At 39.6% G+C, this 23645-nt stretch overlaps 1 protein-coding gene across 1 annotated transcript in view; it reads right to left on the bottom strand.

Moving 5' to 3' along the window:
- LOC138175865 (metabotropic glutamate receptor 3) overlaps window positions 1–23645 on the bottom strand; it is a 273313-nt gene that overhangs the window by 20996 nt on the left and 228672 nt on the right. The window contains exon 4 of the mRNA XM_069106470.1: window positions 6739–7805. Coding sequence (XP_068962571.1) covers window positions 6739–7805 — 1067 coding nt within the window. The remainder of the gene's footprint in view (window positions 1–6738; window positions 7806–23645) is intronic.

Raw genomic sequence — 23645 nt, forward strand, 5'->3', positions numbered from 1 at the left:
TTCTTTCTTTCTTTCTTTCTTTCTTTCTTTCTTTCTTTCTTTCTTTCATTCCTAGCATAAGAAAAGAACTGGACCTGTGATTTCATTGATACCGAGAACTCCCAGATGAAGACACTCTGGGTACCAATGCAAGTCGACACATTCTCTGAAACTTAAAATTTTAGAGTTCTCTAGAGAAATGAGAGGTTGTGTTTTGCCTAGAGTCACACAGCAAGTATGTATCAGAGACAGGACTTAAATTCAAGTTTTTCTGTTTCAAAGGCAGCTTTCTGTGCCATACTGCGTTTATTAAATGTGGGGGCAGCTAGGTGGCACCATAGTGCAGAGTGCCAGGCCTGAAGTCAAGAAGACTCATCTTCTTCAAATCTGGTCCCAAATTATTAACTGTGTGACTCTGGGCAAGTCACTTAACCCTGTGCCTCAGTTTCCTCATCTGTAAAATGAACCAAAGGAGGAGACAAATCATTCCATTTTTGTAAGGAAAATCCCAAATGGGGTCACGAAGAATCAGACATGACTGAACAACGACTAAACAATTACAAAACTGTATACACAGTAGTTACAGACTTTGAGCAGATATGACATTTTCCCTGCACTAATAAGGTTTATGACCTAGTGTATTCATAGACTGTTAGAGCTGGTAGAAACCTTAAGCATCATCCCACCTCAATCCCCTTATTTTACAGATGAGGGAACCGCAGTTGGTCAGGGAGGGGAAGTGAGAGAGCTGGTGGCACAGTGGGCAAGACATGGTTCAAATCTAGCCTCAGACATTTACAGATGTGACACTGTGTGACCCTAGACAAGTCTCTTGAACTCTGTTTCTTCAGCTATCAAATGGAGATAATAATAGCATCTACCTTACAAGGCTTCTGTGAGGATTAAACGCAATAATATATGTAAAGCACTTAGACACAATGCATGGCTTAATAAATGCTTGTCCCTCCCTTCTCCCACTCCTTGCCTTCTCCCTTTCAGGGCCACATAGCTAATAATCTAGCAAACTGGGTCTCAAACTCTAGTCTTCTGACTATGAGTCCAGGTTCTTTCCACTATACTCTTCTAGGAGGGAGATGAGACAAACAGAGGTAACTATCATACAGAATAGTACATAATAAGTATGTTTTACTGTTGTTGAGAAGTTTTTCAGTCATGTCCAACTCTTTGTGACCCCTTTTGGCAAAGATACTGGAGTGGTGTGCCATTTCCTTCTCCAGCTCATTTTATGGATAAGGAAACTGAGGTAAACAGGGTTAAGTGACTTGCCCAGGGTCACACAGCTGGTAAGTGTCTGCAGTTAGATTTGAACTCAGGTCTTCCTGACTCCAGGCCTACTGCTCCTAGGGAGTCTCCTAACTGCCCAATATGTTAGAGAGGCACAAAGCAAAACTGTACATGTGGTTCTGAGGAAAGGTCACTCCTAACTTGGGAGGAAGGAAGGTTTTTATCACCTATGGCATAGTGGATAGAACACCAGCCTCGGAGACAGGAAGAGTTGAGTTTAAATCCTGCCTCACATTTACTAGATGTATGATTCTGGGTGAGTTGCTTAAACTTGTCACCTTTCTTTAGACTAAAAAGTTGTAGAGAAGAGGTCAGCCTTAACTGACAGAAGCATGTCTTCATCTGGGGATTCTCAATACCAATAATAACAGGTCCAGTTCCTATACCTGTCCTATCACCTAGCTCCTTTCCCTGCTTCTTATAAACATGACAAGGTCTCCCTCATCCTTCTAAAATCTTTACTTGATGCTGATAATTGATCATATGTACTTCCTTTAATCATCTATATTTATTGCTTACTTAACAGAGTCATAGTGGCAGCAGTGACCAGAGCTTTGTCCCAGGACATCAGTTTCCAGTGAGACATATTTTCTTCCTGTTTGATTCTCAAGTAATTACACTTTGCTATTTTATATAACCAGCTCCTTATTCTGTATGCACCAGGCCAATACCCTCAGGGTCCTGTCACCACAGAATCCTTCTCCTGAGGTCACCATTTACCTTGCCTTCTCTCTTTCCTCTTATGTCTCTTCCCAAGGGGTTGGGATATTGAGTACTACCAGCCACACTCTGGAAGCTTTTATGGGAATGACCTCAATCCACGGTGGACTGTCCTCTGCAATACCTTTTTGCTCCAAACCAAATTTGCCCTGGACACAAGAATTCTTAGTTATGGCTCTCTCTTTTAACTCCTTGCAATCTGGTTCCTGATCTTACCACTTGATTGAAACCATTCATTCCAAGGAAGGCTGCCATCCTTTTGAGACTGCCACTGTTTGTGAGAGAGCAATGAAGACTCAAAATAGGTCTACTTGAGACAAATGGAACTGGCTTACCAGAGTCAGCTGTAAAATTTTCAGTGTATTTCAATTGCAGAAATCAGCAAGCCCTACATACAAATCAATCAGAGCTTGATGTATTATTTTTGTGATATCTAGGCTTAAGAAAGTGATGGAGAAAATGATAATAAAGCAAATTAATCTTCAAAGGATATCAAGTTCTTTTTCCCCCTCAGAGAGCTGGTTGTCAAATATTTGCCAGCACACCACTAGAACAGAATAATTAATACTATCAGGTTCCTTGACTAGTTTTTACTTTACTAAATAAATTAAACTTCTCAGTCACCTCTACATCTGCCTCAGAATTTTCCTGGAATTTTTCCAGGACTCAGATCCTTCTACCAGAAAAGAAAACCACTTGACCACTCTGTTGGATTAGTGCCACTCTAAAACAAACAATGAAAAGGAAATCCATGTTTTGTAGTTTTAAAACAGAAATGCTAAGGAAGTTTACATGCTTATGACGAAGCATTTTCTGTTGGGTAGTGAATCTTTTGGGGAATGATCATTTTAAACCATTGTGTCCAGAGTTTAGACTAATTACCCTGGTAATTATTTGTAGTCCCAACCTCCCAAATCACTTCTGCTAAGGATGGCTCTATAAATATTCTTTTAAAAGGAGGAATGAAGTATACTAAGAGAGACTGAGTTAGGATGGGGGGTGGAGATTCTATCGAGCAGTAAACTAATGAACCAAAGTAACCAAGTAACCAATGTAACCCTAATTGATCTCCAAAGAAGAGAGAGTCCCATATGAATGGGATTTGGGACTTGGGTTGCACTAAATTCTGTAGTTTTCTGCTTTAATCCAGGGAAAATAAATCTACAAATTGCTTAGTGATTCCTATAATCTGAGCCATTGCACTTTTCTGAACTGGTTCCCATATCTTGTCCTTTGGGATTTTAGCTGCAAACTCCCTTTTCTAAGGCATCTCAGCACTTGCTCTGCAATTTGTAGTGTTTGAGAGTTGCCTGGGTGTACTGAGAGGTTAATGACTTGCCCAAGGTCACATAGCTAGTATGCTGTAGAGGAACATACAGGAACTCAGGACTTCCTGACTCCAAGGCTCTATCAAGCTTCCCCAATATCTTGTCTTAAGGATTTTCAAAGAGTTACAGAAATTGTTGTATTTTTAGAGAGTGAGGTCATTTTTCTAATTCCTATTCTGCTTTCCTAGTTTTTCTTGTTCATGTTGTAAAGGACCCAACATGTAGAAATCTATCTTACCATGCAGGAAAGTGGGAAGGGAGGAAGATGAGAGCAGAGGGGAGCTAATAGAAGGGAGGGCAGTTTGGGGGAGGTAAAAATCAGAAGCAAAACACTTGAGAATGAACAGGGCAAAAGGGGAGAGAGAGTAGGATAAACAGGAAAAATGGGATGGAGGAAAATACATAGTTGGTAATTATTACTGTGAAAAAAATTTACAGTGTGTTTCTCTGATAAGACTTCATTTCTCAAACATATAAAAATGGAGTCAAATTTATAGTAATAAGAGTCATTTCTCAATTGATAAATGACCAGAACAGGCATTTTTAGACAAAATGATTAAAGCTATCTATAGTAACATAAAAATGCTCTAAATCACTATTGTTGAGAAAAATGCAAATTAAAATTACATTTCACCTGTCAGAATGACTAATATGACAGAAAATGAAAATGAAAAATGTTGGAGGGGATGTGGGAAAATTAAAACAATAATGTACTCTTGGTGAAGTAGTGTACTGATTCAACCATTCTGGAGAACAGTTTGGGACTATGCCCAAAGGGCTATAAAACCATACATACTGTTTGACTAAGTAGTATCATTACTAGGTCTGCATCCCAAAGAGACAAAAAACAAAAAGGAAAAGGACCTATTTGTACAAAAATATTTATAGCAGCTTTTTTAGTGGCAGCAAAGAATTGGAAATTGAGGGGATGCCCATCAATTGGGGAATGACTGAACAAGTTGTATATGATTATGATGGAGAGGTAGCTGCTATGCACCAAGTTTGTTACATCTTTGGTTAAGGTTAAAATGGAATCACTTTGGCTGAAGACTACACAAACACATGACCAGAGGTAGCTTATGAAAACAACAATCCTTGAGCTCATTCTTTGGGGACAATCTTGGATCAAGATGTTCAGGGCAATTTTGGAAACCTCTCTAGAACTGAGGGATGTTCTCAACACCTTGAAAAGCTGGAATGGGTGGATATGCTGCATGATAAAAGAGGGGAGATTGGGCTGAAGTCTCCACATTGTAAGTGCATCATGTAAATGCGATAAAAACAATGGCATCATCAGCTGTGCTTGGTTTCCTTCTGTCATGTGCGGGTTAGAGTAATTGTTATTCTTGTTTTAGTGGGAAAGTTTCATCAATATGAAGGAACTCTGCTTGTATAAACTTCTTCCACTGATATAATCATGCAGCTTACCAGTAACTTACAGGCTCAGAGAGTTGTCTGGGACAATGGGAGGTTAAGTCACACACACACACACACACACACACACACACACAAAGATACACAGACACTGTATGCACAACTTATAGGACTTCTTTCAGTTCTTCCTAACTCTAAGACCTGCCTTCTAACCACTGTCCAACACAATTAAATTTAAGAAACACATTCTAGGGTTATTGGATCAAAGATTAAATCAGGAAGGGACCTCAGAGGCCATTTCATCTCTATAGATGAAACCTACTATGTATTGTCTCTCCCTCTTAATTACAATAATAATAATAGTGGAGGTAGCTAGGTGACTCAGTGGATTGAATTCTTGGCATGGAGTCAGCAAGATTTGAATTCAATCGAGCCTGAGATACTAGCTGTGAAACCCTGGAAAAGTCACTTAACCTTTGTCTGTCTTAATCCACCTGAGAGGAAATGGCAAATCATTCCAATATCCTTGCCCAGGAAAGCCCCATGAACAGTATGTTTCACAGGATCACAAAGAGCCAGATAGTTGAAAAACAACAACAAAAGTAATTATAATATTAATAGCATTTATATATCACCTTTAAGGTTTGCAAAGTGCTTTACAAATGGTATCTCTTTTGATCTTCACAAGAACCCTGGGAAGTAGGTGCTTCTATTATCCCCATTTAGCAGATGAGGAAACTGAGGTAAAGAGAAGCTAAGTGATTGCAGAAGATAAGTGGTCTCACACCTGTGAAATGTCTAAGGAAGGGGTGGGGAACCGGTGGCCTTGAGGCCACATGTGGCTTTCTAGGACCTCAGGTATGACCTTTGGACTGAGTCCGAGTTTTACAGAACAAATTTTTTATTAAGGGGATTTGTTCTGTGAAGTTTGGATTCAGTGAAAAGGCTGCACTTGAGGATCTAGAGGGCCACATATAGCCTTGAGGCCACAGATTCCCCACTCCTTGTCTAAGGTAAGATTCAAACTCAATTCCTCCTTACTCGGGGTCTAGCCCTCTCTATACACTATGCCGCCTTGAAAATAGGGACTGTCTTACTTTGATGTTTGTGAGCACATAAAGCTTTTGCATTCACTCATTTATCTCATTTCATTCAGCCATGTATCACTCAATGACTTTCATTTTACTGAAGGAACCTGAGGTTTGGGAAGTTAAGTGACTTGACCAAGGTCACTCAAATAGTTAAGTTTAAGAAATGGAATGTGAAACCAGATCTTGGGATTCCAGAGTCAATGTTCTTTCAATATATTACAATGAACTAAGGGAAATCCTTCAAATCCATTCTCCTTAGAGGATGTAGTAGAAATATCTTGATGTGTTTTTGTCTTCCTACAGCTGGGTAATGGGATGGCTAAAGGCTGGGAGTCTTCTCAGTGGGTCAGACAAACTGTCATCAATCCACTGGGACTTTAAAACACTTCTGCTTTCTGTGGGGCTGAGCTTGCCTAGCAGAGGAGGCATTTTCAAGGAAATATGTCTTGAACTGAAATGAATTGCATTGAGGTGAGCAGTAGAAAAGTATTTTATAGGAGTAAATTCATAAATCCAAAGATGATATGCACCAAGTTTTAAAGAGGATAGAAGAGAGAAACATTGACTTTGAGTCTATTTTAGGGAGCAATTAAAAATTATCTGAATACCAAGTGATGGCATTCAGGATGTTTGCTATTTCTAAAATGTTATTATAAGCATCTTTCAGTTTGAAGCCACAAGCCAAGGCATCCCAACAGACCCATGGTGGACCATTACCTGCTCTGTTAGAGCAACACTGCTGCTCTAGGGACCAAGTCGTGGTTTTATTCAAAAAGATTCTAACTCTTGCCAGTGCAGGGTCCACTGTGACATTCACAATAGAAGGGCTATTTGCTGGAGGATATGAATGAGGAATGTTATGTATAAGGTGTTGGTTTAATTAAGTGCTTGGTAGGTAAAGGAAACATGAAAAAGGGTGGAAAAGGCATGAAAAGACTTACTCTGTAGTCACTGGATGTCACATAGAAGATCGGGAGAAAGGCCAGCCAGATGATACAGGTGGTGTACATGGTGAAACCGATGAATTTGGCTTCATTGAAGTTCTCGGGGCACTTCCGCGTTTTGAAGGCGTAGACAGTACATAAGATCACCAGGACCACATCGTAGGAAAGTGAAATCAGCATACTGGAATCTTTGACGTTGCATTTTAAGATGACCGTTTCCCGCTTCTCAGGGAGGGTGTACCTTCGAGTGCCTGGGGCCTCCAGGATGAGCCACACAGACACCACTACAATCTGTACCAGGATCAGACTCAGGCAGATGAAGACCTGAGAGCTAGGGCTGATGAATTTCGGCCTCTGAGCACCATTCTTGACCCCATTAAATATCCGGGCGATGCAGTTTGTCTTTGTCAGGAGGGCTGCATAACATACTGCGAAGGAGCTGCCTAAACCCAGTCGTCGCAGAGTACAGATGACGGGTGACGGCTTTGCGATAAAAAAGAAAGTCATGCAATAAGAAAGACCTACTCCAAAGAGTAAGATGTAGCAGAGCTCCCGGCCTGATGCTTTGACCAAAGGTGTGTTGTTGTGTTTGATAAAGACCGTCACAACCATGCAGGTACACATAAAGCCCAAGCATGCGATAGTGACGGGACCAATGGCCCAAGCATCTTCCCACTTGATGTAGTCTTCTGGAAGGTCAAAACAGCTAGACAGGTCTGCAGTGGGCCACTGCCCAGGCCCACAGTCCACACAGGTGAACTCATCGGCCAAGTACTCATAGGGCTCACAGGGAATACAGATCCAGCAGCACACATCCCCAGGTTGCATATTCTTCATTTCATTAGGAGCACAAGGGTCACTGCACTGGGAGGTGGGGATCGCATTTCGGGACCAGTGGATTGAATTGACATCCAATGATAAAGTTTCAGCCCAGTGACCAACCTTCAGGTAGGAGTATTTGCCACCAGTATCCTGGAAATTGAACACGTTGTATCTACCCATTCCATCTCCGTAAGTGTCAAACTTGACAATGCTATCTATTCCTTTGTTTGGATTGAACGGAGCTGTGAAATGCAAATTGAAAGAGAAAAAAATACGGTTTAGATGTATCCAGTTTATTTTTTTTTAACTCAACTACTCATTAATCTTTCATAAGAATTAGCATACAGATTCTAAGACTAAAACAAGCTTTTAATTAACCGTACGGGGCAAATGTTAGTCTAAGAGATAGGGGTCATTCCAACCAAATTACCAAATTTATTCTGTTTATTTACCGTGTTTCCCTGATAATAAGACCTATCCCAAAAATAAGCCCTCCCCTTACTGTGTAAGATTCCTGTAAAATAAGCCCTTCCCCGAAAATAAGCCCTATTGAGATTGCTACTATAGTGAAGGTGATCCCCTGCGCTACACGCTACATTACGGTACCCTCTGTATGCACCGTCCCGCCCCCCCCCCTGAAACTCATGCTGCGCTCCGAGCTGCATCCAATCAGAGCTGCAGCAGTGAGCGCATCATCCTGTTCTTCCCCAGTGATTTGCTTATTTGCTTATTGAAAAAAGGTACATTTTTTTGTTCACATTTACCTGTTTATTAAAATTGCTGTCAATGTTCATTAAAATAAGCCCTCCCCTGAAAATAAGCCCTCTGGTGTTTTTCTGTCCAAAAAAAAAAATAATAAGACAGTGTCTTATTATCGGGGAAACACGGTAGTATACATTTTTCATTGATTCACCTGCATATATATTTTTTCTTCCTAGTATAATGTAAGTTCCTTGAGGGAAGGAGCTATTTTATTTTGTATTCTTATCTGTAGGATTCACATAGTGCCTGACTTTTATAGTATATGCTTAATAAGTTCTTGTGGAATGAATGGATGCATTCATGCATGAACAAATAGTTTTGAAAGATTTCTGACTGAAGTTGCTGCTTAGTACTGAGAAAAATTCTTCGCTCATCTCCACCATTCATTTCTTGCTCTGGAAAGTTATTCTGATCTTGGCCCTGGATTTGGGGGGAGAAGACTTTGGTGCAAATCCTGGCTGTGCCATTTAATAGCTATGGGGTGTTGGGAAAGTGAGGTAACCTTACTGAGCCTTTTGCTTCTAGAAAAGGGAAAGTATAGTTACATCACTATGTCCCATGGTTCTCTTGAAGAAGAGACTTCAAAACTTTAAAGAGGTAGATCAATAAGAGTTTGTATTTTGGTGGTTATTATTATTATTCTTAATTATTAATTGTAATTATTTACATTTCTGCAGAGGCAGCTTGGAATAGTGAATAGAGAGTAGGCCTCAGTTAGAAAGACCTGGGATAAAGACTTGTCTCTGACACTGTTTGGACTGGCTATGAGTAAGTCACAACCTCTTCATGGCTCCATACAGTTCTCTAATATTATAAATTGCAGAGCTGACCTGCAAGTAGAGGGAATGCCCTCCATCCATGTACCAGTGAAAAGGAACAGATATGTCCTATACTCCCTCCCTCCTTCCTTCCTTCCTTCCTTCCTTCCTTCCTTCCTTTTTCTCTCTCTTTCTTTCTCCTTTCCTTCCTTCCAGCTCTGTATCTGTCTACCATCTACCTTTCTTTGTATCCATATCTACTATTTGTCTGATTAGTGAACCCCTGGGCAGGATCAGTACTTCCTGAGGGTGCCTGGCTGTGCTCACTTCACCCCCAGCTCAAATCACCCTCTGGACTGTTCCAGCTCCTCACCAGCATCCTTGCCCCACCCCTGTGTGGATACCCTCTCCTCACACTGTCATTTCTCATTCATGTTTTGTCTTCTATTAGAATCTGGTTCTCCTACCATCTGGATCCATTGTTTTTGCACTTAATAACTGATATCTTTCTCATGCTCTAGATTAAGTTCTCAGCTCCTCTTGATCATACTCCACTTAGTCAGTATCTCTTAGCTACCCAGGGTTTCTTTCTTTTTTTTTCTTTTTTTGCAGAGGAAGGTATTTAACCTGCAAGGAAGCAGGTTACTTACTAGTGCTTAGTAGGGACACACCCACTACCCAGAGTTTCTATAGGACAGCAATGATCCAGAGACCAGCATGTAGTCACCCTATGAGAGGAAGACCCCTGCATGTACCTCAACTTAATAATTCCCAATCTTTCATTTTCTTCCCTTTATGGTGACAGCCTTAGCCAAATCATCTTTGTTACCTGTGGTAAACCATGGTGTGTATCTCTCAGTTTGTGGACTAAACATAAAGATGGAGTTGAAAGTTCATATGGGGTTTGTCAAAAATGCCATAGCTGAGAATGCAAAGACTGCTCCTGTTCATACATTTTAAGGACCTGTCCTGGCTTGTGAGTGGTAGGAGGCCAGCAGCCAGGTTAATCTCTTCAATTCCCAGGAGGCAATTGTAAAGCAAATTTAAGTTAGGGGTAAGCTTACTTCCTGGGTTTGCTTCTGAAGAATTGGAAATCTCTCATGGTTTCTTTGGATGTACTGATTCTGTCGGCTCTCCTCATCCTTTAAGAGCTATCCCTAGGTCTCATATCTTACTTTGAAATAGTTAAAACCTGAGAATGAGAACTGTGATTCCCTGGTGATCAGCTGTGTAGCACTTTAGACTGCCAAAGCTCGGGAGAATTTCTTCCTTTTCCTTAAGCTGAAGTTCACCAAGGGAGCACTCAAGCATTCCAAATGGAAAAGGCAAGCCTCGCTATTATAACTTCATTTGCAGAATAAGTGAGTGTGTGTGTGTGTGTGTGTGTGTGTGTGTGTGTGTGTGTGTAGTGTGTTGGGGGTGCTGGTGTTTAGAGGGGAGCTGCAGGACAGTTCTGCCAGGAAGAGGAAAGCAGGGCTTACCATTCAGTGATGTGTATTATTATTTTGCCTAAAGCATCTCTGTCACTTCAGAAATGGAAATCCTTCTCCCATCCCCCTGGGGTCACACAGATCTCAAGGACTCATTTTCAAAAGCAGCTTCCTCTCAACTCTGGTTGAAGATCAGGACTTCTCGGTTTGACTCATTGCCCCATTTTGAAAATAGATTCATTTGAAAAGTTTTTGAACCAGAGCAATGTGGACAGAAGCGACAAAGCCTCCCAGGGACATGGATAGAAATGAGGCATCTATGTCTTCAATATATGGTGTGTCAAAGATTTCAGCGTCGATCTAAACTTGGATAACTTCAGAAATATAAATGCTACAAACTTGCAAAAGCATTATTTAAAAGGTTAATTATAAAAAAAATCAAAGTTAATGACATGTTTCTTTTAAAAATTAAACACAACCATTGTTTTGTGCCATACATAGCTCTGGTTGCTTTTTTTTTTTTTTTGCTTTTTGGAGGGGATTTGGGGTGAAGTGACTTGCCCAAGGCCAAACTGCTAGTTTTTTGTGTTAAGTGTCTGAGGCCAGATCCGAACTCAGGTCCTCCTGACTCCAGGGCCGGTGCTCTATTCACTGCACCATCTAGCTGCCCCGCTGGTTGCTTTTCAAACTTTGTAGAAAAAAACCTTTCCTTAGCTGCTACTCAGTAGCTGAGATCACACTTATAACCTTAAAGTCACTCAAAGAGTGAAGTTTTGATGCACATATGACCTTTTTGACGTGACCCCAGAAGAAAAAGGCTCATGGACACAGATCAGGTGACTGAGGTGGCTAATCCTCTGGCCTGAAAAAGTGTTATCCAGAAAGTTGCAATGCAATACAGGATGGGAGGGTGCCTCATCTTGTTAAAATTAAAATTTTATTATTCAAAATTCACAAAGGTAAATAAGGGTAAATTTAAGCAAATAAACTTTCAAATGATGCTTTTTTTGGGGTAAATCTGTAGTAGTTATACCCCTGAAGTTACTAAAGTTTAAAAACATACTAAGACATTTGGGACATTTGTAGCATAGTTTGGGGGGTGGGGTGGGATAAGCATTTATAGAGAGCCTACTATGTTCCAGGAACTATGCTAAGGGCTTCAAAAGTATCTCATTCAATGCTCATGACAGCCCTGTGAGGTAGATGCTATTATCATCCCCATTTTTACAGTTGAGTAAAGTGAGGCAAACAGAGGTTGTGATATCACACAGCTAGTAAATATCTGAGGCTGGACTTCAGCTTAAGTATTCTTGATTTGAGGCCCTGTGCTGCTTAGTGACCCTACATGAGCCTTACTGCTGGGGAGGCAGCCTGACTCATGGGAGGGAATGCAGGAATTAGAGCCCACTGCTTCTGAGAGTTATAATCTTTGTAATCTAGGGCTAACTTACTCCATTTGCCTCAGTTTCACTCTCTATAAAAAAGAATAATAGTATTTTGTATATCTACCTCAGAAGGTTTTTGTGAGGCTGAAAAGAATGGGGATACAAAAATATAAATACTATAGGTTAATGACAAGGAGGCATTAAAATGAACTTTATTTTTTCCCTTCTTCAGCAAAAGAAGTCCCTTTTCAGAGTCTGACGACAAGGTGGCATTTAACAATTCTTCAGTACAAAGTACATTGGAAAGAATACTAGACTCAAAGTCAGGAAAGACCCTAGTTCTAATCCTGCTTCTGACACCTACAAGTCAGTAGGTGGTAACTATGGACAAGACACATAACCTTTTAGAGACTCAGTTTCCTCATCTGTAATTTACTTTTAGTTATGTTTTTAGATGGTATCAGTGCAGTGAGATATAGCTAAGTAAGGATCTTCTTCTCCCAAAGAAGACTCGCCCATGGCAAGCCATGGTGTATATGTCTTTTATTTACTTAGATACCTTGGAGCATTGAGAAGTCCAGTGATTTTTGCAGGGTTACACAGCTAATTTATGTCAGAGGCAGAGCTTGAAAGTCAATCTTCTTGACTCAAGGTCAGTTTTCTAGCCATTGTGCCACACTGAAAACATGCTACCTCCCTCTTTGAAGAATGGGGATAAAACTGTAGTGTGTCCCAAAATTGGTGGTAAAGTTTTAAGCCAATATAATTTTAAACTGCACTAAGACTTTTGGGGCTAGGTGGTGCAGTGGATAGAGTACTGGTCCTGGAGTCAGGAAGACATCTTATTAAGTTCAAATCTGGCCTCAGACATTTACTAGCTGTGTGACCTTGGGCAAGTTACTTAGCCCTGTTTGCCTCAGTTTCCTCATCTGTAAAATGAGCTGGAAAAGGAAATGGCAAATCACCCCAGTATCTTTGACAAGAAAACCCCAAACAGCATCACAAACAGTCTGACATGACTGAATAAATGACTTGGGACACTTGTACTACCTGCAATACCTATCACAGGTTTTTAAGGAGTCAAATGAGATAAGACATGTAAAGTTCTCTGTAACTACAAGCTGTTGGGTCAGTTACTGCCATGATCACATTTCATTATTCATAAGCACTAATGGATGTTTTAGAAGCCACTAACAGCTGTTTGGGTTCCCTTTTATATCACCCAGTTATTTCCCAAATTACACTGGATCTATTTTATAAGGAATCCTTGGGAGAAAATGAGTAGCTTTTGATATAGCTGGGTCAGTAGAGGAGATAAGATGAAAGTGTTTCCTTTAAAAGACCCTGGGGAAGGTTATAGGTTAAAGGGGACTTTAATACTGTAGCTACAGGGAATAAAGTCTTTCCAAAGCATCAGAGAACAAGCTGATTTGAGGATGGAACCAATTCTAAAAAATGAACCCTTGGCTGGCCGCAATTAATTTACCTGCTGATTAGGAACAGAATCACGGAAGCCTTTCTTACTAGCTATTTATCACCTGGGCTTAACAGCTGGGGCTGGGTGACACTTAGATGTCCCCAGGTGCTCAGTCTCACATATGAAAAATGTTCCATACCTACAAAAGCTGTGGAAAAAAATCATGCCAGTGTTTGGGTGGAAGGATATTTAAAGAACATCACTTCTCAGAGTGTTTATGATTTTAGAAGGGACTATCAGACCTCCTTTTGCTTCCCTGAGAAATCAATACTGTTAATGGTCCATACATACTCCTCTTACTGCTTTTCTCTAGTTCATTCCATTGTTGAGATACTCCTGTATTCAAATCTGCTGCTATTAGCTTGGGAACTAGAAGGAGAAAAAAACGTGAAAGGAGATTTTCACTCTTAATTTAAAGGTGTATATTCTTCTTGGCATAGTGGGTTCAGGCTAATCTTCCTCAGGCTTTATTTCCTCTGGAATTCATTTTCTGCTGGGACTTAATAGGAAACTGCCATGGTCTTCTCTTAGATGCTTATTAGTTGGAAATCTCAAGAGAGTACCCTGAAGATTTGGGAGGGGCTGTAGTTAAAGGGATCTAATGTCTTTCCTATAATTGTATTGCATCCCTAAATTTACCCTCCCTCATTCCTCCTCCTCTACCTCCTCTAATTTGCTGTGTCTCTCATGTTATATCCCGACTCAATAAACTTTGTTGTTCAGTTGTGTCTGACTCTTCAGGCCACCACAAACCATATTGTCGATGGGGTTTTCTTGACAAAGATACTGGAGTGGTTTGTCATTTCCTTCCCCAGAGGTTAAGTGATTTTTCCAGGAGCTAGTGTCTGAGGCTGGATTTGAACTCAGGTTTTCCTGACTCCAGGCCAAGTACTCTAGCCACTAATCTACCTAGTTGCCTCCTTCAGGAGTTTTTTCTGATTCCTATACCTGCTAATTTTTCCCTCAATTACCTTGTATTTTATTCCATCCATATAAATGTATATGAAATTTCTAGTAACAGAACATAAACTCCTTGAGGGAAGGCACTCTTTTACTTTTTTCTTTGTATCCCCACTGCCTAGTACAATTTGAAGTCGATGGTGGATGCTCAAAATGCTTGGTTGTTCTCCTATATCAACTGCTATCTCCCTAAATATAGCTCTGCTATGGGAAAGTCTTTTAATTTTATTAATATTTTAGGAAGCCACTTAAATAACCCAAATCTTCTGTCCATGTTTCTCAGAAATTAACTATCACATACATGAGTAATTATCAGATATGGTTATTAATAGTCATGAATGTATGAGAGCATTTTCAGAAGGCCACCTTGCTTCTTTTGATTAATTTTATGTATTTCTAGGATGTTATTCACAGTAAGTAAGGCTGTTGTCTGTATATTAAAAAGATCTTAGATGATGCATTTGTACTATATTACAGGACTGTGAGAAGATAGATCTGGTGTTGGAAGGGGCCTCAGAGATCATCCAGTCAAACTTCCTAATTTTACAGCTGAGGAAATTGAGGCCCAGAGCACTTAAGTGAACTAAGCAATAGAGCTAAGATTTGAACTCAGGTGCTTTGACTCCAAATCTATTGCTTGTTATAGTGGTGCTACTAGCAGCAAAATGCTAGAATATAAAGAGAGAAGGGAAGGAAAGATTCAAGAAGTCAATCAGGCTATTCCCTCCTTCTCTTCTTTCTTGCAGAGTCCCCAAAGCAATACTTCATTTGGCTGCTTACCACACCAAAGGGTATCCATCTTTACATAAAAAGGATGTACTCCAAGCCATCTGGGTAACAAATTCTAATGTCTCCATTTTCCAATAGCTGACACTTTTATGTGAGATGGCATGCTGCCCTAGGAACAGGGCATGGCATTGAAAGTAACCAGGTAAGATTTGGAAGAAGATCCTTCTGGTCCAAGCACACGATTCAGATGCACTTTGAATATTTTTCACACGCCATCCTAGAAATTTTATCTTCAGTCTAATCTGATTTCCAGAAGAGCACTGGCTGGCACTTTAAGTATACTAATTTCTAAACACCCCCATTCTAGCTTCAGTTTCTTGAGAAAAGGAAAGAAAACTCCTTGAGAGTGAGAAAGGGAGGTTTTCTTTCTGACACTTGCAAATCTTGGCTCTTACTCTTCAGAAGATAGATCAATTATGCAAAACTCCTTAAGCTTCACTAGATGGTGCTACAAAAGCTCCCAACCTCTTCTGATAAAAGAAAAAGGCCACATAGTTTTCATGTTTTTTTCCTGAGTAGTGTAGCATAACAAGTGGGGAAACTTGAGAAAACATCTCAGGTGTAGTATCTATACAGATTAAGAGACAGATTCTCATGGGGCAGAGTTTTAAGGACTTATATTTTCTCTTCAATGTCACAAACTAAATTCCTCTGGCTCTTAGTGAGATGAACTGTTTTGAATTCAATTTAAACTCTATATTGGGGACCTTTTTTCACTGATGGATAAATCTGTTTCTCACATTCACAACACACTTCTAATAATCTTAAGTGGATAGAGTATTGCACTGGGAGTCAAGAAAACCTTAGTTTGAATCCCTTTTCAGACTCATAATATAGCTGTGTGATCCTAGGCAAGTCCCTTTACCCTTGAATCTCAGTTTCCTCAGGCATAGTGTAGACAGAATGCTGACCTGAAGTGAAGAAGACTTATCTTCATGAGTTCAAATCTGAGTGAGACACTTACTAGTTGTGTGACCAGGGGAAAATAACCCTGTTTGCCTCAGTTTCCTCACATATAAAATGAGCTGGAGAAGGAAATGGCAAACCACCCCAGTATCTCTGCCAAGAAAACCCCAAATGGGGTCACAGAGAGTTGGACACAACTGAAATTACTGAATAATAATAAGAATGGGTATAATAATTGTAGCACTTATCTCACAGGATTATCTTGAGAATTATGTCAGAGAATGTATGAAAAGTGTTTTGCAAAACTTATACCTCGAGTAAATGTCATTTATTATAAACCTATGATTAACCCAAAGCAACATAGTAAAGTAGGTAAAATTTGTCTTTCTCCCAGTATCTTGTGCCCTCATGTTGACTTCAGGATACCCCCAAGTCCCATATTGGATCACCAGACTTGCTCTACCTGAATACAACCTATGTTCTAACAATGTTCACAGCCTCCTGCCTTTCTAGTCTGGTTACACTCTACTGCCCTCAGAGTACTCCAGTGACACAGGTTACCTTGCCATCCCTCACACATGACATTCTATTTCTTGTCTTCATGCCTTTGCACGGGCTGTCCACTATGCTGGGAAAGGTCTCCCTCCCCACCTCCCTGTGCTAGCTTCCCTGTCTTACTTCAAAACTCAGCTCAAATCCTACTTCTGTAGGCAGTCTTTCTTGGCCACTTCCTACTCCCATTCTCCCCTTCCTCGGGTACTTGCCCTTGGTGATTACCTCCCATGTACTGTTGCTGGTGCACAGTGTACACAAGATCCTCCCTCCATAAGACTTAGAGCTGCTTGTGGGCAGACATTGCTTTTTATTGCTTTTCGCCTTTCTTTGGTATCTTCTAAGCTTAGGAAAGGACCTGGAACATAGGAACTGTTTCATAAAGGCTTGTTGGCTGACTTGATCTTTTCTTCGCATCATAAAGATGTTGCTATCTTTCTTACTCCCTGAGGAAATTCTATACAATAAATTAAAAGTACTCACATTTTGTTTGTTGCTCAGTTGTGTCTGACTCTTGGTGACCCCATTTGGGGTTTTCTTGGCAAAGATACTGGAGAGGTTTGCCATTTCCTTCTCATTTTACAGGTGAGGAAACTGAGGCACCATGTCGGAGGTCAGATTTGAACTAGGAGGATGAATCGGCCTGACCCCAGGCTGGCCACTCTATCCATCACACCACGGAGCTGCTCTTATTATAGAGAGTACTCTATATGCCCAGAGTACTCTGTATGCCCAGAAATGTCAGGACTACTCACAGGATACTTAAATTTTTCTAGACTTTGTATCAAGAAGACCTAGATTCATCTCCTCTCTCTCTCCCACACTGGTTGCGTGGCCCTGAGCAAGACATTTAAGCTAGTGCTCTGGGCAACTCTCTAAGACTATAAGTTAAATTATAGATGTAAGATATACCAACTAGAAGCTAAATAACAGGTGCAAATATGTATTGGTAGAGGGAGTTTTCTCACATGGAGATTTCTATACTAATAAAATAATAAGGCAAGTTTTTTTTTAAATGGCCCTGTTTATTATCTATGTTAGTTCTCACTTTGTGTTTTTTTTGTATCTCAGCTTGCTCATCCATAAAATGGGAATAATCATATATGCATATATACCTTACAAAGCTATTGTAGAGAAGAAAGTGTGGTACTAGAGGCCTGCTACTTCCTACCTGTGTGACCCTGAGGAAGTTCCAACTTCTTTGAACGTCTTGTTCTTCCTATGACTATATAATCTCTAATATCACACCAATTAACAGAATCTCATAGTTGCAAGGTGGCTCAGAGGCCAGCTATTCTTACCCATACCTGAAAAAAGGATTCCCTTCGCAGCATGCTTGAGAAGTGATCATCAAACCTCAAGTACAGAAGAACCCAGTCTCTTCTTTAGGTAATCCATTCTACTCTGGGAAATTTTAATTTTTAGGAAGATTTTCCTTATACCAAACCTAAAGTTGTCTCTCTTCAGTTTCTACTCATTACCTTCATGCCTCGCTTCCCACCTTTTTCTTCTACTGGTAAGTTTCTCCTGGAATCGCCATTTTGAGGAAGGCCCCAGGCTAGCTATACTTCATTTTTTGGATTTCACCACCAAGCCTCACTATTCATTGCTTTTCAGCTACCACTTTTGTGTTGTCTTCCCCTTTTAGCATGCAAGCTCCTTGAGGGCAGGAGATATCTTTTTACTTGAATTTGTACCCTTATCATTTATTGCAGTGTCTAGCACATGGTAAACACTTAATAAATGCAGTTGACTTGACTCTGGAGTCAAGCAGGACAAATTTTTTTTCCATATGACATTCCTTAAAATATTTCAAGACAGTTATCAAATTCCCCTAAGTCTTCTGCTTCTTCAAGCTGTAACATCCCCATGTCTTTCAGATGACAACTATGCTATGAACTTGGGGCCTTAGCCATCGTTTTCTGGAAATTCAAGTTTATCAATGTCCTTCCTAAAATACAGTATCCAGAACCGTGAACACAATACTCCAGATTTGTCTAAATACAAACATTTTTATAACAGAGTACAGTGATGCCTCAGACCTTGAGTATTGAAAACTATTCCCTCTTCTAATGCTGCCTAAGGTTATTTTAGCTTTCTGAGTCTTCTGTATCACACCATCAACTCATGTTGTGCTTTTCCTTCAAAGAAATCCCTAGCTTTTTCATATTAACAGTTTTTTAGTTATTCCTCTCCTGTCTTCAACTTGTAAACTTGATTTTTGAACTGAAATGTTAAGATTTTACATTTCATTATATTTCATCTTATTTGTCAAAAATCCTTTGGAATCTTTTCTGCCATCCAATGTATGAACTTTGTGTCTCTGCAAATTTGATAAGCATGCAATCTAAGCCTTTATCCAAGTCATTGACAAAAGTGGTAAATGGCCCAGGGCCAAGCACAGATGCCCAGAGCAAGCCAAGGGATCTTTCCTGCCAAGATGATATTGAACCATTAATGGCTACTCTTTGAGTGTGACTATACCACCATTCCGAATCCACCTAGCTGTCTAGTCCATATTTCTCCATTTTTATGCACAAACAAGAGGAGATGTCAAAACACTTTTCAAAAATTTAGGTAAACAAGATATTATATAACTGTGCGACCTTAAATGAGATTCACTTAAATTTTATTGTATCTACATCCTATGATAAACTTGAATCTGCTTCGGAAAGGTAATTTATAATAATAACATCTCTAGAGAGTTTTCTGTTTTTTAAAAAGAATCACTTTGTTTTGCCCTCAAAGGTTCACATTTCAGTCAGCGGCATACCATGGAGAAAGGGAAGTTTGGGGAGAATGATCAGGAGTACCTTGGGATGTTCTTCAGTAACAACATTCAGGTGGCTTAGAGTAAGCCCTTGACTAAGATGTTTGGGCACCTCTCATGAGGTCAAGTTTTCAACACCAAGAGTTCCTTTGAAGGATCAAAATAAAGGAAAAATAAAATCTTAAGTACAGGAATGTAAAAGGCCTTTGTGGGAAATTGTTTCATTACAAGAACACAGAGTTTAAAAATATCAAGTCCCTTTCTCACTCATTTTGTCCCTACTTTGATGTATAGACACTTATCTAAAGGAGGATCAATTATAGATTCTTGTTTCCCAGAATCCACATTGGTACAGAGGAGATTAAATGGGGATTGAAAAGCAAAAAGCTCATAGAAGTTGTTCTTTGTCTCCTAACCCCTCCTTTCTAAGTTGCATTGGGGAAAGTTCCATATTATGCTTTATGATATCTTTCCTTCAAGATAATTTTTAGGATCTGTGTGACACCTTTAGACAACCTGCTGTTACTTTCTGAACTTTACCTTGAGGGCCCACCAATAACATCAGTGTTAAGAAATGTATATGCCATTGATTGTTTATAGTATTGGCTTGCTTCCAAAGCCAGGCTCAAGGCTTTCCAAGTCTTCCCAAGTGTCCATACTCACTAATCTTCCCTCTCCATTGCCCATCCTTTACAAATGCCCCGACCCAGTTTTTCCAAATTCACTTCTTGCTTGTCCCCATTGTCACTCATGCTTATTGTTGGTCTTTTCCTCTCTTTGGAAATAGCAGTCAGCCCAGTTGGGTGTCTCCTTACTGTCACTCACTTCCCAGTGAAGAAGAAAAATTCCTGTCTTTAGATACAATAAGTGACATATAGCATTCTTTATAGATTGGATCCCATGGAGAGAATAATGACTCAGTGGAGAGAGTTAACTGTGACTGACTATGGGAATTTTCACAAAAATGCATAGCTACTCTTGGATTATCTCCAGGATGAATATTAGCAGCCAGAGAGGCTGTCTGGCTTGATAACTCTCATCAAAAGGAGTCAGTTCCTTGCAGGGAGGGGAGTTGTGGGTGCTGCAGTCATAGGGAAAGCTGGCATAGCATACTAAAATACTGTGCAGGATAATAAATTTGGATCCCCCTCCCATGCTTATTATCTATGGGACCTTGGTCCAGACATTAGACTTCCTTTGACCTCAGTTTCTCCTTTTATAAAATGAAGAGGATAGACCAGATGACCTTTATTTATGTGCGTATGTGTTTTAAATGGAATTTTGTTAAATTGTAGAGAAGAAATAAAAAGAGAAAAAGTATCACCAAAGAAAAGCCGAATAGAAGTCCATGTTCATGATTTTTTCAGAGAATCCCCAAACTTCCATGCCCCATTGTCTGCTCTATCTGTTGTGTTAAAACCCTGAATATTACAGAAATGTGCTATCTTGAGTGACGACTGGAAAGTGAAACTCCATTTGAACAGAAAATGAAACTGGCCGAAAAAAAATCCCATTCAGTGGAGAAATAATAAGTCAACAGCCCAAACTATGAAAAGCATATTTGGAAGAAGAAGGGGAGAAAAAAAAGGCAGTAGCAAGATTAATCATTGTAGGAGCTTAATCACAGTAAGAGAGGAAGAATTTTTAAAATAGGATTTTTCCACTTTCAGCAAACAATGTTCCACCTCCTCTTATAAAAAAAGAGGAGCAGAGTGGCAATTTCATTCAGTTTCTGAGGTTGAACTTTCTGAAGATAAGCAGCCTGGCTTAGAATTGAATAAACTGCCATTTCAATAGGCGAGGCCAAATTAATTTCCATTCTGTATTTCCTTGCTGTGGAGACGTATGGAAAGGGTAGTTTTCTTTTAGCTTTTTCTGAAGTATCATGTCAAGAGAATACAAGGGAATATAAATTACACCTCCCAAACCATACCATTCTATTGTTCACATATCACCTACTTTCTAAAGTGATGTACCATAGCAGGATTCTTTGTCGTTACAGTCAAGGGCTAATTTACAGAATTTTATAATTGGAGGTGACCTTGAGAAGTAATGCCATCCATTCCCCTTCCTTTTATTTATTCTTTATTTGTGTCTATACACATATATATGTATAGATATAGATATATGTGTGTTGGCCCCTCTGATAAGAGGTTAAGCTCCTTGAGGGTAGGGATTGTTTCAATTTTTTAATGTGTATCACTACTGTCTAGCACAGTGCTCTGCGCATAGTAGGAATGAAATAAATGCTAGCTGATTGATCCATAAAAGGCTATAACCCTGCCCAAATTCTTGTAACAACAAAAAACAGAGTTAAAATAACCTGAGTGGAATACAGTGGCTTTATTTTCTTCTCTTATATTCGCCATCACTGATATTTTGCATCCTCTTTGATATAAATGTTATGGCTATCACAGATCAAATGCTTTTGTTGTAGGAAATATTTATTAAAATTAGTTGATTCTGGGATTATTCCAACTCAGATGAGTCAGACACTCTGATACTATATTTGAATCAAGAACATGTATGAGAAAGACTTCAATGTGTTCACAATCTTATACCACAGAGTAGCCTTTTAGGCAAAACTGCATCCTTGCAAAATTTACTAGCTACCTACATGTGCATGAACCCTCTGTTCTATTTACTTCCCCCTTATATTTTTTATGTGAGAGACATCATGATAAAGTGGATAGGAGGCTGACCTTGGAATGAAGATTTCTGGGTGAAAGTTTGGCCTCTGACACAGAATGAACTCTATGTCCATGGGCAAGTCTCTTAATCTTTTAGAGTAACAGTCAACTCTTCAAAACAGGTATTCTGTGTGTGTGTGTGGTGTGCAAGAGTGTATGTGCGAGAATGTGTGTGAGAGTGTGTGTGCAAGAGTGTGTGTGTGTGAGAATGTGTGTTAGATCTTTGGCATTTTGAGGAAACCTACAGACCCATTTTCAGAATGTTTTCTTAAAGTCACAATTGAAGGAAATGATAAATTTCAATGAGAGGTTAGTGTAAGCAAAAGTGTATTTTTTCCTATCCAAGTTCACTAATATCTTGAAATCTATTGTTGAACCCTTCCATGGACCCCAGATTAAGAACTCCTTTCCTAAAATGTTAAGTTAAAAACCTAAGTTGCTGACCTGTCATGATGAAGGAAGATTTTACACTGGAAGTTTTCTACATGGATAAAATTTCAAGACCAAACAAAAAATATTTTTTCACCCTAAAAATCATGAGAGAGGGAGAATTGTGAAGACATTTCAGTCTTGGTACATAACTACTTCAGCCTTGGAAAATTAAAAAGGCTTTGAGAAACTGACCATAAACGTGTCAATCTGCATGGATGTCATCATCAAAATTAGTTCTGTGCCAAAGTATTAAATTGGCAAAGTTTATCTTCAACACTCCCAGCCTGCTCTTTTTGTTCTTTCCTTTAAGCAGACAGTTAATCAAAAATTTATAAAGGCCTACTGTGTGCCAGGTGCTCTGCTGTGCTAAGCACTAGGGAAATAAAGACAGGCAAAAGGCAGTCACTGCTCTCATGTGTCCCACAGTTTGATGGGAGAAGCAACATAAAACTGTGCAAACCTCTATGTGTGTGTGTATGTAAAGAGGGGGAGGGGGGGAGACAGGGAGGGAGAGAGAAATAGAGAGACACACAGAGATAGAGGGGTAGACAGAAAAAGAGATAGAGACAGAGACAGAGAGATAGAGAGAAAAAATTGGAGATAATAGGGGGAAGGTGCTAGCATCGAGGCATCAGCAAAGCCTTCTTGTAGAAGATGAGATTTTAGCTGGGACTTAAAAAAGCCAAGGAAGCCAAAAGGTCAAGATGAGAAAAGCAATTCATATAACAACAACATTGAAAAACCCAAATACCTTTGAAAGCTGTAAGAAATATGATCAATACAATGATAATTCAAGGACCAACGATGACAAATGTTCTCTGTTACAGAGGTGTTGGATTTTTGTGTACAACTCTTGAGAGAATTTGTTTGGCTTGATCACATGCATTTGTTAAAAGATTTCACCCCCTCCCAATGAGATGGGAGTAGAAGAGAAAATAAATAAATTTCTGCTCAAATTTTTCTTAATAGGGGTGGTGATGGTGGTAGGGGACGTGCTAGATGTGAAGTGTTGAGTGAATTTTCAGATAAGGTCATTGTGTTATTAGTTTTGTTAAAATGCTTTATATCTTTCTCTCCCCTCCATCAAGGCACTCAGTGACCACATTCTCTTCTAAATTCATTAGCCACAAAGTCAAAGGATTATAGATTTATAGTTAGAAGAAACCTCAGA

Source organism: Petaurus breviceps, unplaced genomic scaffold (assembly GCF_028583685.1).
Source record: "Petaurus breviceps papuanus isolate PSGF00001 unplaced genomic scaffold, PetGlider_PUasm1.0 79, whole genome shotgun sequence".
Taxonomy (NCBI): Eukaryota; Metazoa; Chordata; class Mammalia; order Diprotodontia; family Petauridae; genus Petaurus; species Petaurus breviceps.